A 17,981-nucleotide genomic window follows, 5' to 3' on the forward strand; every position below is an offset into this window, starting at 1 on the left:
CTGCAATGCCTCCAAGTGGAATCCAGGAAGGCACTCAGTCGTGCCGCACAGTCCTCCAGGTCCTCATGTAGCTCATCATAGGTGGCATGGGAAACCTCCAGCTCCTCCTTGCAGCCGAGTCAGACTTTGGTGTCCTCAAACCAGGAGCCATAATGCTCTGTGCCATCCAAGTAGCTGAGGAGAATCTCATGGAAGCAGCCAGGGTGTTGGAAGAAATTGGCCATGCTTAGAACTGAGAGGACGACATGGCAACGCCTTCAGGGTTTCTGACCAAATGGATCACCTTGGGCTTAGATTTCTTCAGGGACGATTTTGGACACCCCTAGACTAGGCAACAATTGCACTATATCAGCCTTCATTGGAGTGCTGTTGTTGAACTACCCTTAAATCCAAGTTTATTGCACATGCCTTCAGTTAGAGGGAACTGTAGTTTGTTACGGGTGCTAGGAACTTAGCTCTGTGGGAGGTAAAGTTCCCAGGGTTCTTTGGGGGAAGCCATGGGCTTTAAATATATGGTGTGGAGGCGACCAAAGCCTTTAGGGTACCACAAAGCTCCTAATGTATTAGTACAGATTTAGGGGTAACAGAGCTTAGGGATGCAAGTGCACTCATAACTGCTAAGAGTTAGTGAATGTCAGAAATTAGTAAAATGGTAGAATTTAGATACTATTTGGGATACTGAAGGGAAAATGCAGGCTGCAGCAGTTCTCCTGAAATGGGCCACACATAGAAGTTCCTGGGTTAGTTTACGCAAACGAGCCTTGCTGGGCTAGCTAAATGCAGAGTCCTTGAGAAACAATGGAGAGTCAGGTACTGGGTTATTAAGGGCCATTGGCAATGCAAAAAGCTACCCTTCCCTCCTGCTCTGAGGAGTGGACAGAGACAGGAGATTTGGGCAGTTGCCACACAGGAAAAATGTGCCCCTTTTAAAACAGAGAGGCTGCTTAGCAAGTGTTATTGGGAAGGAGAAGGAGGTGCCAGAGCTCCAGGTGGGGCAGAACCATATTGGCAGGCTGAGAAAAAGGCATGGAAATGGTGTGCCGGATGACATGAGCTCCAATGATGTGCTGTTGTGGGGAACAAGCCCCCCCCCCATGCTGTGAACTCTCTTCCTCTACCTAGATCCAGGTGTATAGAGGTGTAAAACCATATATCTTAAAATGCTACAGTCTCTTACATGCCTGAATTCCTAACGGAAACAGGACCCTGGGTAAGCGCCTGGAACCCCCTGGAAATTTGCTACCGCTTGGCAGCGACTGGGGTGGTGTGCAACCTTTGTAACAGTATATAGGCTTTGTACACACTGGCATTAAAAGCACATTTGAAACATAGACTTTCCCTCATAGAATTCTGGGCACTGTAATTTTCTCCTCCCAAACTTACAATTCCTAGCAACCCTTAATAAACTACAGCACCCAGAATTCTTTGAGGGGGGCGGGAATGTGCTTTAAAGGTACAGTGTGTACACAGCCTTAGTTGTCCTAAGCTGTCCCCAAAGGAGCCACTAGAGGGTGCTGACCCACCAGCAACGTTTTCCAACCAAATCTTAATTGCCCCATTGTGAACCCAATTTGCTCTCGGGTAGGAAACAAAGCTGAATATGGGAGAGAATAAGAATTTGCTTTGCTCAGCAACCTCCAGCCTGCCCGACCTGTGCCAGGGTGGCTCAGAACAGCCGGCGAGGGACTGGGCCGCCGCGGAGCAGGCTGTTTCTGCTGCCTTTGGTAGTGTGAATGATCTATATGCTATTGTCCTGTTTCTCCCCAAGTCTCTATTTTAAGCCCTCAGCCGGCAAGTATTAAGGTCAGTTCAAGGCAATGGGAGCAGACTCAGCAAAGCATTTCTACACAGGGGAAAAGTCTACATGTCCACAGTGATGCCCACACTATATTTTCTGTACCCTCAAAACACACCATACCCTGCAAGGCAAAACCTTCTAGAGGAATTACAGCAAAACTAATTAAAAGTTTTGTAGCAGCTTAAAAAATAACAGATGCTTCTGATGGCAAAAGCTTATGTAGCAGTTTGCATAAAGGGTTATCCTCGTTTAGCAGGTATATAAATACTTCTTATTGTTCATTTATTACCTGCCTTTCACTCTAAGGTCCCATCATTAAAAACAACATTTAGAACAACTTTCATGATGGTCTAATGACATTGTAATATAACAGTTAGAATACCAAACCAGAAAAACTACCATATGGAAATTTAGACTGTAGCATAGTAGGAAAATCCTCTGTTACAGATTATAACTATGCCAGCTAATACTAAACAAGTAGCTGGACATTTGTTAGAAAGAATATTATGTAGCTGCCTTCTTTACCTTGAGCAATCAGGCAGTGATGGAGGGCATAGTGGTAAATTTTGAATTGCAGGTGCTTATTCTGGTAGCCCATATAGTCATTATTAGGATGAGAACAACTGCAATCCTATGAATAGCTTCTTAGGAGTGTTGGTTAGTTGGTTAGTTCTGACTGAATGGGTTCAGCTTATGAAGCAGGCATCTTTTAAAGGTCTTCATCCCACTGAAATGCAACCTCTAGCTTTTAATTAGAAATGCAAATAGACGTTATTATCTAAACTGCTGGCATGAAGCTGGAACCTCATCAAAGGAAAGGAAAGAGGTGTCTAGCCTCTTGTTTCCTTCTAATCTGTTACAAATTTGAAAGCTTTGTTAACACTTCACTCACTTGCCAGAAGAAGAAAAGGTATTTAACACTGCCAGTACTCCAACCAGCAGGTGACACCATTTGCTCCTCGGGTGGGGAGAAGTAGTCCCAGAGCTGTGTTTTCCCTCTTCATTAAAGGTACCCCTGCCCATACAGGCCAGTCGTATCCGACTCCAGGGTTGTGCGCCCATCTCACTTAAGAGGCCAGGGGCCAGCGCTGTCCAGAGACACCTCCGGGTCACGTGGCCAGCGTGACGAAGCTGCTCTGGCGAGCCAGCACCAGCGCAGCACACAGAAACGCTGTTTACCTTCCCGCTATAAAGCGGTACCTATTTATCTATTTGCACTTAAGGGTGCTTTCGAACTGCTAGGTGGGCAGGAGCTGGGACCAAAAGACGGGAGCTCACCCCGCCGCGGGGATTCAAACCGCCGACCATGCAATCGGCAAGCCCTAGGCGCTGAGGTTTTGCCCACAGCGCCACCCGCGTCCCTGCACTGCTACTTCAGTTGTTCCCTAATGAATACTGTAATATGCGCTAATAAGCAGTTCTCTTGAGTGCCAGTGCTTATGTATCTGCATAACGTTCCAGAGCATTGGCTGTTTTTTTTAAAAAAAGTAAAGGTGCTACGAGAGTCCCAGCAGATTTTCCATGAAATAAGTGAAGCTGCTATGGATGTTAATGGCAACAAAACTAGAAAGATTGAAAGCAATACAACTACTGTTATCAACAGGCACAGTGCTTATCAGGGCTGGGGAACCTTTGGCTCTGAAAGTGTTGCTGCACAACATCTCCTGGGCATGAGAAGTGCTTTGGACACTTGAGAGAAGAATACAGATGGGAAGCATGATACTCCTTCTAGAGTAGCCAATGTGGTGCCCAATATGGTAGAGGGAAGTGGGGGGCAGATGGGGCTGGGAAGGTAGCCCATCTAGGAAAAGGAAAACTCTGACTCTTGCGAGATATCTTTGGGAGAAGAAAAGGGTAAGGCAGTTGTTTTCAACCAGTGTGTTGTGGCACCCTGGGGTGCCTTGAATGATGGTCAGGGATGCCACAGGCAACACAGGCCTCTGTCCCTTTTCCCCTCCCTCTTCTGATGCCATCTCATATCTCTGCCTCCCCAAGGCTTGCACAGCTCTTTGTTGCAGTGGCCCTGGCTACAAGCTCCAAAGGGGATAGTGCCTCTGGGGCTGGCCAGGGGGTGCTGGCTGCCAGAAGGTGAGGCAGCCTCGGAGTAAGCAAGCAAGCAGGCAGGCAGGCAGTCAAGGGAACCCAGCCAGCCAGTCCTCCAGCCGTTGCTGTTGGGAATGGACAGTGTGAGGCATGTGAAGTGCAGGTGGGTTCCCACAAGGCAAGACACAGTGATAACAGCAAGAGCCTTTATTGAACTACATAACTGGGAAATGGGCAAAGCAACCACTTATAGTAAAGGTAAAGGTACCCCTGCCCGCACGGGCCAGTCTTGACAGACTCTGGAGTTGGTGCGCCCATCTCACTCAAGAGGCCGGGGGCCAGCGCTGTCCGGAGACACTTCCGGGTTACGTGGCCAGCGTGACAAAGCTGCATCTGGCGAGCCAGCGCAGCACATGGAAACACCGTTTACCTTCCCGCCAGTAAGCGGTCCCTATTTATCTACTTGCACCCGGGGGTGCTTTCGAACTGCTAGGTTGGCAGGCGCTGGGACCGAGCAGCGGGAGCGCACCCCGCCGCGGGGATTCGAACCGCCGACCTTTCGATCGGCAAGCCCTAGGCGCTGAGGCTTTTACCCACAGCGCCACCCGTGTCCCAACCACTTATATACATTTCTAAAAGCCTGGGCCACTCCCACTCACAATGTGATTGGCTGACTAAACTTCCAAGCTGCAAATCATGACTTCAAGGGCCAATGGAAGAGGCCCAAATCCTGAAATGTTCTGTAATTGGACATAATGTATCAAATCAGAACACAGGAGCTCAGATTCCTTAGTCCAGACTCAAGCTCAGGCAAACACAGACCACTGAATACATAACACCACATCTCTTTGGGGTGGGGTAAGATCAGAGACAGGGGCGTGGGTGGCGCAGTGGGTTAAACCATAGAGCCTAGGACTTGCCGATCAGAAGATTGGCGGTTCGAATCCCGGCGACGGGGTGAGCTCCCGTTGCTCGGTCCCAGCTCTTGCCAACCTAGCCATTCGAAAGCATGTAAAAGTGCAAGTAGATAATGGGACCGCTCTGGCGGGAAGGTAAACGGCGTTTCCGTGCGCTGTTCTGGTTTGCCAGAAGCGGCTTAGTCATGCTGGCCACATGACCCGGAAGCTGTACGCCGGCTCCCTCGGCCAATAAAGTGAGATGAGCGCCGCAACCCCAGAGTCAGTCACGACTGGACCTAATGGTCAGGGGTCCCTCTACCTTTAAGATCAGAGACCAGAGGCGGCGGCAGCAGCAACAGCTGCTGCCCAGAGGACTCCCAATAAGAGGGGAGAGGAGACTGAGGAAACTCTACAAGGGAAGGGTGTGCAAAAAAGGACGAGAGACTGCCAGCATTGCAGGCAAGGGGTGACATAACTGGGCTCCTGAGCCCCACAGGGGTGCCGCAGGAAGAATGTAGTTATTCAAGGGAGCCGTGGACTTAAAAAGGTTGAAAACCTCTGGGCTAAGGAGTAAACCCTACAGAAACCGGAGTCCCTAAGATGGTGGGTCCTGCCTGCCGCCTTCCTCCTCCTCCTTAGTCTTAGTGTTGCCCCTTGTATTGCTCAGCGAAGAGGAGGCTGTGAGCAATGCTAGAATTAGCTGGCTCTGCCTGTCCTTGGCTCTGGCTCCACCTGCTTTGGGGCTCCCTGCCTTCTGCCCCACAAGTCCCCATGACACACCAGCCACCATTGTTTACATCGGATGCATCCGCACGAACTTGGCTGCGTGAACAAAGCCTGTGAGATTATAAAGGTTGCAAAGTCGAGGATTTCAGTTGCCTGGGCAACCTAAACCGAGCCTCCTCTCCCCCAACCCCATCGCTTTTCGGTTAGTGACATGGTCTTAAAGCCAGGATCACACAGCGACTGCTGTTTCCCTAAGGTTCTTACCTCACTTTGGCGCTCTGGGCAGAGAGAAGGGGCTGGTGGGTGGATCTCGATGTTGTTCTTGCATCGTGTAATCCAAGAGATGGGATTAGTTCCTTTAAAACCTGCGTGAAAGAACGGCTCAAAATTGAATTAACAATACTGAGGGATTTGGGGGAAGGGGGGGGGAGCCCCAATGTGTTTCTGACAAATTGAACAACAACAACAACAAGTAGACAAAGCCTCCAGAATACAAAGCCCAGATTCCAGGGATTTGCATGGGGTTTAGAGCTGATATTTTTGTAAGGTATGTTATCTGCCGAAAACTGCATCTTCTTCTGTGTGCCCTACCCCACCTCCCTGGCCTGTCAACTGATTAGGGCATTTTTTGGGCTGACTTAATTTGGATCACTTGCAGCTAATCAATCAGTTAATAAAGCTAAATGCACATGTGTACCACCCAAACCAATATATATATATTAGTGCTGTTGTTATTGTGATGAAACATTTGCAATATCTGAACCCACACATGCAGAAAATCTGAATCCATTTCTAAGCCTTTAAAAGAGGGAGATTCTATTGTTATTATTTAAGTTTACATCTGGTCCTTCCTCCTGAAGGAGTCCAGGGCAGCAAACACCTTCGAAACAATTCCAGTACTGTACAGATGCAGACTGGGAAAGATCTTACATTAAAAGGCTTGTTAAAAGGTCTTCAGCAGCTGCTGGAATGGCAAGAGAGACCATAATTAATGGGAGGGAGATCCAAAGGGGTAGCTACCACAAAACACAACACAACACAGGCCCAATTCCTATATCAAAAGATGATATCTGCCAGAGGCCTTCTCCTACTGCACACAGTGATCGATTGGGTATATAATCTTTCAGGTATCCTGGTCCCAAGCTGTAAATGTAGCTTTTTGATATAATGGAGTGCTGCAAGGCTGGCACCAATGGTTGGTATGGCTGGGTATTTTGTTTTTCAAAGCAGGTTTCTAGTCCTCAGGAACGCTGAGGTTCCAGTTGCAAAGGCTGAAGTCCGAGCAAGGCTTGCTGTAAAGGAGTGGCTCACTGAAGGAGACAGGCCATGGGGTCTTGTCCAAACGTTCTCTAGAAACCTGGTACTGGAAAGAAGTGTGAGAAGGTACAAGTGAAATGCAGAAGCTGATGCACATTACTGTAGGGCAGGGATGGCCAACTCCCAAGGGACTGCGATCTACTCACAGAGTTAAAAACTGACAGTGATCTACCCCCTTTTTGGGGTTCAGGTCAAAGTTGTTGAGCTTCTTTTAGGAGGGAGGGCTTTTTTTAGGGGAGCCAAAGTTGATGGGCTTCTTTGGGGGGAGCCAGTGATCGACCAGTGATCTACCACAGATGTCCAGTGATCTACCAGCAGATCACAATCTACCTGTTGGACATGCCTGCTGCAGGGGATACTCCTCCTATTTCCCATTCTTTTTGACTGTAACACACCAGAACCAAAATGGCCTCCCTGAAATAAGCTTCATCCCCATTTATTAAAATGTGGCGATAGCATCACCCTGGTTCTGAGGCAGGTGGCTGGAATGGTCAAAATAGGATTAGGGAGACCTGGGTTCAAATCCCCGCTCAGCCACAAAGCTCATTGGGTGATCCCAGGCCAGGCACCAACTCTCTGCCTAACCTACCTCACAAGACTGTTGGGAAGATTGAAGGGTAAAAGACGTGGGTATGGAGAGAACAACCTTGAGCTCCAAAGATGGGGTATAAATGGAATAAAGAACTGCATCTTGAAGGAGCCCTCAGTTATTATAACATTTATAGCCCCCACCTTTCATTCAAGGTGCTCAAGGTGGTGTACATGGCTCCCCCTTCCCCATGTTATCCTCACAACAACCCTGTGAGGTAGGTTAGGCTGAAGTACAGTGAATGGCCCACAATCATGGGCTGGATGCAGATTTGAACCCTGGTCAAAGTTGGGGTTGTGAGTCCAGCGCTCTAACCACTATACCACATACCTCTTAAGGCTGCCTCCACTTTAAAAAGTTGTGATTTGGAATTTTAAACTGTGGTAGGACAAGGCTTTTGTCTTTTGTTTAGAATGGAATATAAACGTTCAGGAAGGAGCCTGGAATATCCTTGAGAGACACACAGGCACACACATTCCAATCACAACTTAAATGAATAAAATATTCATTATTGTGTGTAACTACCCACTGATTCATTGGAGCAATAATCTTAATTAGAATACCATGCATTATTGAAGTTCTGTTGAAGGAGGGGGGGTGCACAAACACTCAGACACTACCACCCCATTAAAAAAACACACAAATCTCCAAAAAGGGATCCAACAGCTTGCTTTGGCAGCTCCTGTTGACAACTGATCGATGCTTCTGACAGAATAGAACATTTTGTCAGATTTCATCAGCAAGTGAGGAAAGAAGCTCTGAATGTGTATATTAAGAGCCGTCTGTCTTTTTTAAGAGTTATGGGGGGAAAGGACACACTGAGAGACAGACACAGTGACCAGGGCTGCGGACGCTCCATATATGAACACACATTATTTCCTCCTGACAATCCCGGGAACTGTAGTTTACCCCTAAATAAGCTACCATCCCCACTGGTTGTGCTGGCTGGGGCTGGTGGGAGTTTTAGTCCAACAGCATCCAGTCAGCATCATGTTGGCTGCCCTTGTACCTTACAGAAGACACTTCTATGTAGGAATTCTTGAATAAAACACGCCGTGTACCTATCTTATGCATACATATTTGTTGGATTAAAAATCTGTTGACTAAAAAAAGGGTTCTCATAACATCTTTCAGTCCTAACACACCACACATTCCTCTCACACACTGCGCTTCTGTCAATCAGTTGCACCACTTTCCCTCCCTCCCTCCCTGCCAGCCACAACACTGTCTCCCTCATGTTTTTACACAAGTGTGCCCATGCACACCAAAATGGAGCTGCCCTGGCCTCCCATTCGGCTCCCTTTTCCTTCACACGGAGACCCCGTGCGATTCTTACACACGCAAGCACACCCCCTCTTGTTTTCCACCCCAACCCTTGTCTGTTCACACGTCCTGCCTGTGGTGAAGGCACTGAGTGTGTGTGTGAGAGAGAGAGAGCTTGCAAGTGAAAGAAAGAACTGCATCCATAAGAGAGAGACGAAAGAAACAACTGCATACAGGAGAGAGACGTTGCGAGGAAACCGTGACTATGAGGGAGCTGACTGAAAATACGGGTGAGAGGCAGGAGGAGACATAGGAATGGATTTGGGCGGGAAAGAGAAGAATGAGGTGTGAGGAAGAGCCTGGTACATCGTAGCACAAACACACTCCTTCCTCACATTTCCCTTTCATGTTTTCTCCCTCATAATCCACACTCCTACACAAGCCTTTCCCATTCACTCTTTCCTGACAGGATATGTGCCCCATTCTGCCCTGTCTGTCTGTCTGATGCACACACACACACACAGCTCTGCAATGCATTTAAAACACAGACAGAATCCTCGGAACAGCAACTTATTCCTCACAGAACTACAATTCCCAGCACCCTTAGCGAACGACAGTTCCCAGTTTATTTGGTGGTGGGGAGACATGTGCTTTAAGCGTATGGCGTGTAGGCAAGCCAGTTGCCCCCTCGCTCTCCTCTATGCACGCCAGTGGCGTAGCGTGGGGGGTGCAGGGGGGGCCGGCCGCACCGGGCGCAACATCTGGGGGTTAGGGTTAGGGGGCGCAAATTCATGGGTTAGGGGGCGCAAATCCATGGGTTAGGGGGCACAAATTACTTGCCTTGCCCCGGGTGCTGACAACCCACGCTACGCCACTGATGCACGCACAAGCCCCTCATGCATCCACACAGTCAAAACCTCTCTCCAATTTCCTTCCTCCCCCCTCTCATTTTTTGTATTATGCATTTATCATCTATATTTGTTAGCCACTACATAAAACTTTCCGGGGCTCAGAGCAATAAATGGGGAAGTGCGGGTTCCAACTACTGTAAGTTCTCACAAGCAGAGCCACTGAAATGAATGGGCCTAAATGAGCTTTTATTCCAAAGTGGCTACACTTAAGTAGATGTAACATGATGGGCTACTGCTCAGTGTATGCTTGTGTATACGGTATCATGCCCCCGCCCCCATATGGACAACCACGACCTCTTCCACACTCGCTTCCACACACTGGCGCGCAACCACATTGCCTTCGATGCTTTCACACGCGCCTGTATGCAGCGCCCCCTAAGCCACGCCCCCTTTCCGACACCCAGAGCCACGCCTCCTCCGACTCACATTTGACGCCCACGAGCGATCGCCGACGGCCACGCCCCCTTTTCACACGCGCGCACACTCTGCAGACTCGACCCCTTTGAACGCAGCACCGCAGCCCTAACATCTCCTTTTACGCATCATTTATTATTATTATTATTATTATTATTATTATTATTACCCAAGGTCCCAGGGCGGGTTACGGTATAAAACACAACATTAAAAGAACTTTGAAAAGCGGGTCCTATATATCTCTCTCTCTACATGTATAGTGTCGAAGGGCAGGCGAAAGACCCCTTTAATTACCTCCACGCTACTGTATGAAATCCTTCTCCCCCTGTGTAAAGGTGTAGTGGTTAAGGAGCTGGGCTGGGATGCCGGAGACCAGGGTTCAAATCCCCGCTCCACCGCGAAATTCAACGAGTGACACTTGGCCAGGCGCTTGTTTCTCAGCCTAGCCTACCTCACAGGGCTGTTGGAAGGACTAAAAAATTTCAGAGAACCATGGGTATGCTCCTTGAAGGAAAGGTATGAATGTAAGCTATTAATACCTGACAGTAAGCTCCACAGGGACTTACTTCCGAGTAGACACCGCTATGATTGCACTGTAGATCCCATATTACAGATCTCATGTTATTTATTTATTTAATGCTTGCATTCATATTCTGCTTTCCTTTCCCTTTCCCCACCCCACTCCTCCAAGGTGCTCAAGGCTGGCGTGGCACGTGGTTCTTCTCCCATTCCGCCTCCCCATCTCATTTAATCCCCACAACAACAACAACAACCCTGCGAGGTAGGTTAAACTGAAAGAGTGGCGGGGAAGGCAAGGCGCAAGATGGAAGCTTGGTGGCTGAGGAGGGCGGGGACCCCAACCCTGTTCTCTCCGCGGTCCTCCCGCAATGCTCTAGCTCCAGGAGTGCCAAGAAAATCTGGTGGGGCAAGGAAGCCCTGTCCCGCACCATCAATCACACGACACACGCGCACGCGCGCCACTTGAATGGCAATGCTCAACTATTTTATTGGGGAGACCCCGGCCCCTAGGAGTTGGCTCCTATGCTCTAACCACTGCACCACCGCTGCCTTATTCCGACTGGAGCCCCACGAGGCTCCCTCGCTCCTCCTCCTCTCCGGGCGCCTCCCGCCCCCCCCCCAGCGCAGCCCCGCCACGTGCTCCTCCTTCCCTGGGAGCCGAGCAGGGGACTCTCCCTCTTACCCCCCCCCACCAACCGGGGGGGGGGGAGATCGGGACGCGCACCCTTCCTGGGGCGACTCCCTCCTCCCCGCCCGCCCTCTTTCTCCAGTAGCAGCAGCAGCAGCTCCTCCAGGTAGAAGCAGCCCCGCCAAGGAAAACTCTCTTCGGTGGCGCCGCCCCGCTGCCTTCCCGCCGCCGCTTGCAGCTCCTCCTCCTCCCCGTCGTCGTCGGCGAGGGCGCCTCGCTCTCCCTCTCCCGGCAGACGGCGGCGAAGGAGCAGGATGAAGGGGGCGTCGTCGCGGACCTCGCAGCAGCAGCAGCAGCTCCTCTAGCCGCCCCCTCGCACCTTCCTCGCCTGCCGCTCTGCCCCATGGCGGAGTAGCTGCGCGCCCGCCTTTGCTGCCTTGGGGGCGGGGGGTGGGGGAGGGAGGAGGAGGTTGCCAAAGTGGGGGGGAGGTCGCGGGCCGCCCCCTCCCTCGACAGCACCGCCGCTACTGGGACGACCACCGACGGCGCGCCCCCTCCGCCCCGCCATGGCCTTCACCTTTGCCGCCTTCTGCTACATGCTCACCCTGGTCCTCTGCGCTTCGCTCATCTTCTTCGTCATCTGGCATGTGAGTCGTCGGCTTCCCCCCACCCTGGAAGGGGGGGGAATGTGGGGTGGGGGGTGAAGAGCTGGGCTGGGTGTGTGGGGAGGGCTGGGGGGTGAGGGGATGTTCCAAGCGGGGCAGGATGGGGTGGGGGGCATTTATAGGCAACAGGAATGGGGTGGGAGGTTAAATGCACCTGGGGGCTGAGGCAGATCCAAGCAGGGGGGGCTCTGTGACGGGCTGGGGGTTCGTGGAGGGGAACATCTGGGGTACCCCAGGGGGGGGGGGAGAAAGGGAGCAGGGTCTCTGGGGAGGGCAAGAGGCAGTGGGGTGGCAAGTGCGGAATGAGCGGTTGGTTGGGATGTTGTCAAAAATGGGGGAAATAGGGGTGGAGAGATCGGGAAATTGGGGGGCATTGAGGAACTAAATGGGATTAGGGAGGTGGGGGCAGGGGACTCCTCAGTGGGACTCAAAGAAGGGGGCAGCAGCTGCCAAAGTGTGTTGGGGGTGATATGAGACAGCAGAGTTTTCCAGTGGGGCAGGCAGTGGGGTGGGGGAGTAGGGAGGCAATTGGGGTGAGAGAGGGGTCAAGCTGGGGCAATTAAAAGGGATAAGCAGTGGAGGGCTAGGGAATGGAATGAGGGGAGCACAGGCAGGCAGTGTGTTGGGGGGCGATAGATGGCAGTGGGGGGAGATTGGAGAAGGTGAAGATGGGGCTGGAGGAAACCCCACAGGGAGGCTTGGTGATGGGGAAGTTGGGAGAGCTCATCTCTGAAAGGGTTGGTGGTGGGGCAGTGATGTTTTCACCCAGTTCCTGCTTGGCTACATGTCTTCTTCCCCAGTCCCTTGAACCCAGAGCCAGCCGTCTGCCGTCTGGAAGGAAGTAGAGGGGGGTTAAACTCCGTAAGGCTGTTGCCCAGTGGCTGTTGCCCAGAGGGTTTTGGGATGGGGGTGGCAGCAATTGCTTGATCTCAAATAGTGGGTGCTGGGGTCACAAAGCAAGGGGGGTAGATGGTTCAGGTGGGCAATAGCAAGGGGTCCTGGACAATGTGGTTAAAAGCCAAAGAAATAGCCCCCCAAATGTGGGGCACTGTGAGCAGCTGCCTTATCTGCAAATCTGGTTTGTGGGTTTGTGGGACGGTTTGTGGGGTTTCTTTCTTCTCCCTGCTGGAACGCAGGTGGGTTTCTGAAAAGAGGGGAGCATGTGGATGAGAAAACTGAAGAGTGGGGGGGGGATTTATTTGGATGGTTGGGGATTAGGTGTGGTAGGTAGAGATCCCTCTGCGTTTGGGGGTCCGTAAACATGGCACTAGAGATTTTCATGGGTTTGGGTTGGGAAGTCGGGCAGTCGGCATCCTGTATACCAGGAACCAGTGTTTCTGTGCTACAAAATCCAGCATTATTTCTGGGCCTATTGGAGGAAATTGATACTCTTTTTTTTTGGGGGGGGGTGCTGTTACCGGGCAAAGAATCTCATTCAGGGGGACAGTGGGAGAGGATTTCAGAAGCCAGCAGATCCTACTTTCGCTCAGTCCAACCACTACCTGCTGTTTCTTTCCCCTTCCTTCATCTTCTTTGCTCTCCCTATAGTTATTAAGGTATGGGGGGGGGTTGTGGCTGGGGAGAAGTGCACCTCACACAGGACTGCACCTCTGGCTTGATATTTAACACCCTTCCTCTCAAAAAATTTGCCCATTCCATTGTTATTGAAAAACTGGGGGTTTTTTGTTAAAGAGGAAGAAGAAAGACAGTGGTGAGGAGGGTAGAAGAATTTTTTGGGATTGGTGGTGGTGGAATATGCACTTTTTTTTTTCTTGTGGGGTTCAGAATCCTCTCCACCACCCCCTCCCCACACGTTCTTCCTATTATTGCATTTTTCTCTGCCTGAAGAGTCGGACAGAAAATAGGGGAGGTTCGTATTAAAATAGCTTTAGTTATCTATCCGTTTGTATTCCTCATGTGCTTTTTTCTGGGACGACCTGACTCCCTGTCCTCTCTCTCTACCCCCCCCTTTTTTTGTTCCTTCCTTCCTTTTCGGTGACGCTTCCAGGAATCCCAGAAAAGAAAAGGGGGGGGGGGACACACACACATTTTCCTCCCTCTGTTCCATCCATCCCCTCCTAATTTTGCTTTCCCTTCTCTCTCCCCCCCCACCCTCCATCCGTAACCAAGGAACCTGGCTCTGGTTGCCATGGAAACTACATATGTTTACAAAATGATGCTCCCTACTAATAATCCGAATGCTACTGTCTTTTAACCCCTTGGCTGCTGCAGCCCTGTGTCTCCCTCCCTCTCCCTTCTTCTGCTCGTTGGATGTGTTCTTCCGCCACCCACACACCCATGCGCACCCACACACAAACACACCTTCGTTGGCATCGATAAGTCACAGTGGGGTGAGAGTTGTTTATTATTAACAATACGTTGAAAGGTTAGGGAATAGTTTGGGAAATGAGACTCAAAAATGACAAGCTGTGGCAAGGAATCCTGATATGTGCGGTTTAGAACAGAGCGCCCTGCGCAAACCCTTCCGCAGCTCTGGTGCATAAGACCACATAGCACAGTCCAGTTACCGTCAGGAGCTTCAAGCTTCATCAGTCTTCTTATGCCCTACCAGAGTGGCCTAGGGATGGAGGCAGCCCCCAGGGGTGTTTGCTTGCCATTGGGGCTGATTGGGCAGCAGGCAGGGAGCCCGCCAGCAGGTGGCGCCAGAGCCAATGGCAGGCAGAGCCAGCTGAGTCTAGGTTTGCCCCCCACCCTCCTCCTTCCTGCTGAATAATACAAGGGGCAACGCTGAGACTAAGGGGGGAGGAGGAGGAAGCTGAGAGTCCAGGCCACCCTCTGGACTGGCTGTAAGTAAGAAGGTAGGCTGAGAGCAGGCTCAGGAAAGGGCCATAGCTGCTTTGCAGGGGATTAATAAACATTAACATGGGAGGGGAAAGGAAAGGGCCATAGCTTAGTGGTAGAGCACCTGTTTTGCATGCAAAATCCAGGTTTGATTCCCTACCCCTCCAGGTAGAAATGGGAGTGTCCCTGCCCGAAACACAGGAGAGCTGCTGCCACTCAGTGTAGGCAATCCTGAACTATATGGATCAATGGTTGGCATGGTATATAATAAGGCAACTTCCTATGTTCGTATAGGGGGTGGGGCTGTGCCCCCTTTTGCCCTACCAGAGTAGCCTCCCTTCCGTCATGTTAAAGGGGACCCCTGACCATTAGGTCCAGTCGTGACCGCCTCTGGGGTTGCGGCGCTCATCTCGCTTTATTGGCTGAGGGAGCCGGCGTACAGCTTCTGAGTCATGTGGCCAGCATGACTAAGCCGCTTCTGGCAAACCAGAGCAGCGCACGGAAACGCCGTTTACCTTCCCGCCGGAGCGGTACCTATTTATCTACTTGCACTTTGACGTGCTTTCGAACTGCTAGGTTGGCAGGAGCAGGGACCGAGCAACAGGAGCTCACCCCGTCGTGGGGATTCGAACCGCCGACCTTCTGATCGGCAAGTCCTAGGCTCTGTGGTTTAACCCACAGCGCCACCCGCGTCCCGTTCCGTCATGTTAGGGGCTGCTTATAGGTGGTCAGGATTTTGTTCTGTGCTTGTGTGCGTGGAATTGTGTGGTGGGCGGGCAGTAATGTGGTTAGGCGATTTCAGATTCTGGACTAAATGTTCTTGTAAGAGGCTTGGTGTTCTCCTTAGATGAAAGTGGGGGTTATTTAATACACTTCAGAATGTGGTAAGCCAGCCCACCCCCCAACCCCCTGCTGCATTTGAGAAGGCCTTCCCAGACAGCACCAGATTCTCTCAGATGAAATTACACCAAGTGCATCAGGTGTGCCGTCCACAATATGGCATCCCAGCCCGCCCTCCTCTCTGTCTCTGCCTCCTACACTCAGGTATAATATGCACAGCTGATTGGCATGGCTTTAAAGTCATAGCCAGGCTTAGTTTGAAAGGCAAAAGTACAATCAAGCATGTGCAGAGCACCTTTGGTCCATTCCCCCCACTGAGGATGTTTGGAGAGGGAGCTTAACTCAGAACTGCGCCGTAGACTATTTTCTATGCAGGATGTTCCAAGGGTAATTGAGCATGTGCAGAGTGCATTTGCTTTTTCCACTGAGGGAAGGCCCGTAGTGCAGCAGTAGAGCATCTGCTTTCAGGTCCCAGGTTCAAGCCGCAGCCCCTTCAGCTAGGGCTGGGAGAGCCCCCTGCCTGAAACCTTGGAGAGATGCTGCCAGTCAGTGTAAACAGTACTGAGCTAGACAGACTGGTGTTTTGGCTCATTATAAAGCATCTCCCTCTGTTGCTAAGGGGGAGGGAGCAGAACTGCCCTCCATGCAGAACATCCCAGATTCAGTCACTGGCCTCTCCAGTGGAAAGATGACGAAGAAGACCTCTCTCTCTCTCTCTCTCTGCCTTAGAGAGCCACTGCCGGCCAGAGTTGGCAGTACTGGACTAGATGAAGCTACAGAGGCTGCTCAATAGCCTGATGCCTTAAGGCAACTTCCCGCGTTTCTAATCAAGCAATACTAATGTTTCGTTCCTAATAGACAACAGGGGGCTGAAAGGTCACAGAATCTAACCTTGTATATAAGACACACCTCTGTGTTCCATCCTGTGTTTGCCGATGAGACTTAAAGGGCTTTTCGAACTTCAAGCCTTGTGTGATTTGTGTAAGCCAAATCAATTGTTTCCGCAGAACCGAAAGCATAAGGTGTGTTGGGTGTGTGGGGTTGCAACACAAGCGAGTCTTCTGACCAATTTATTCCTGGGACATTTATTCATTTAATATACACCCCTTCCCCAGTTCCGCATGGAGCACAGGGCTGGCTTGCACAGTTTTCCTCCTTTAATCCCCACAACAGCCCTGCGAGGTAGATTAGGCTGATAGCCAGTGCTTGACTCCAAGGTCTCCCCCTTGAGCTTTGTTCATGGCTGAATGGGGGATTCGAACCCTGGTCCTGACCCGACACTCTACCCACTAACAGTGCACCAGCTCTCATCCCTGACCATTGGCTGTGCTGGTTGAGGCTGGTGCGGGTTCAAGTCCAGCCGCATCCGGATGGCCACTGGTTCCCCAACCCAGACTATCCCACTCTCCCCCGACCCCCCGTTGAAGCAGGAACTGTTTGGAGCCTCGTGTGTGAAGCCGGGGATGACAGCTAGCTGGACATGCAAAGGCTTTGAGGCTGACGACCTGCCGTCTCCGTTAAGAAAAATAGAAAAAGGACCTCTGAATTCTGGGATCAGTGGAACTGCTGGTTTGCCTCTCCTATGTGCGTCTATCTCTTTCCACCCATCTGTGATTACTGTGGAGGGACTCCATCTCAGAGTACACGATGTGCGAGGCTGGGTTTGAAGTCCGCCGTTTCTCATTTTGAGGAGCATCGGGTCGCGGTGACATGCCAGTTGCGGCAATCTGTGCCGTGGTCTGGGAATGAATTATAAAGCGGTGGCGGCAGCGGTGGTGGGCACAGCCCTCTGCCTGCTTCTTTACAATACATTTGCCTTAGACCCACCAGTAAGGGGGAGGCTTGGCAGACGTTGCAGGGGGAGAAACGAAAAAGCCATGTGCTCGGCTGGCTTGGTGGTGAGAGCAAGTGTCCTGCGGGGGCTCTCCTTTTCCTCTCCACCCTTGCAAAGTCAGCATGGGCTGCCTCTCGGGATTTGCGAGCCCTGGGAGTCAAGCGAGTCGGCTCACCGCAAGCCACAGGGTCAGGCAAGTCGACTCACATTCTCTGGTACACTCCGAGAAAAGCCGGATTTCAGCTTCTGAAACAGAAAGCGAGGGCTGCTTCGCAGGCCAGATAAGGCAACAAAGGGGGGAGGCGGGGAAAGGATATCTGCTTATGGACGAGACACCCCCTCCTCAATCCAATTGGTACCCCCCCCCCACATCGGGCGTGTGTACATACCTTTGCCACTTCAAAAACACTTGCTTCCGTCACTCACACATTGAACTTTTAAGCCACGGAAGCAGTAATGGCTGCCTAGTAGCGTTCAATGCCACCTTAAGCTCCTAGTCCTCATGAGTAGGTAGGGGAAATCCTTACGTTTCAAATACACATCATGCATTTGGAGCACATCCTGCCCTTGCCTCCCCCCCCCAAAGGACACTGGGAACTGGAGTTTGTTAAGGGGGTGCTGGGAACTGGAGCTCTGCGAGGGATGCAAACTACAGTTCCCGTGATTCTTGGGTGGGCAGAGGATGTGTTCTAAACGTCTTCCTTATTGGGGTAGCTTTGAAGCCTGCACTCTG

At 51.2% G+C, this 17,981-nt stretch overlaps 1 protein-coding gene and 2 long non-coding RNA genes across 4 annotated transcripts in view; 2 read left to right on the top strand and 1 right to left on the bottom strand.

The window, feature by feature from the left end:
- Positions 1–903: 903 nt before the first annotated feature.
- On the bottom strand, positions 904–9,901 carry LOC309330147. Of its 2 annotated transcripts, XR_014151312.1 has the most exons (5): positions 9,695–9,901; positions 7,703–7,822; positions 6,778–6,829; positions 5,731–5,831; positions 904–2,525 (listed from the first exon to the last, which is right to left on the bottom strand). It is a non-coding gene; the product is annotated as an uncharacterized lncRNA (long non-coding RNA). The 2 variants fall into 2 exon arrangements; XR_014151311.1 differs by lacking the exon at positions 6,778–6,829.
- LOC309330207 lies at positions 4,163–6,175 on the top strand. The gene is made up of 2 exons (XR_014151377.1): positions 4,163–4,719; positions 5,079–6,175. It is a non-coding gene; the product is annotated as an uncharacterized lncRNA (long non-coding RNA).
- A 1,424-nt stretch (positions 9,902–11,325) lies between the features above and the next one.
- Positions 11,326–17,981, top strand: part of CNIH2 (cornichon family AMPA receptor auxiliary protein 2) — a 50,354-nt gene continuing 43,698 nt past the window's right edge. The window contains exon 1 of the mRNA XM_081841450.1: positions 11,326–11,754. Within this exon, the coding sequence (XP_081697576.1) occupies positions 11,674–11,754 (81 nt within the window). The 5' untranslated portion in view covers positions 11,326–11,673. The remainder of the gene's footprint in view (positions 11,755–17,981) is intronic.

This window comes from Podarcis erhardii (genome assembly GCF_964252035.2).
Source record: "Podarcis erhardii genome assembly, chromosome: 15".
Taxonomy (NCBI): domain Eukaryota; kingdom Metazoa; phylum Chordata; class Lepidosauria; order Squamata; family Lacertidae; genus Podarcis; species Podarcis erhardii.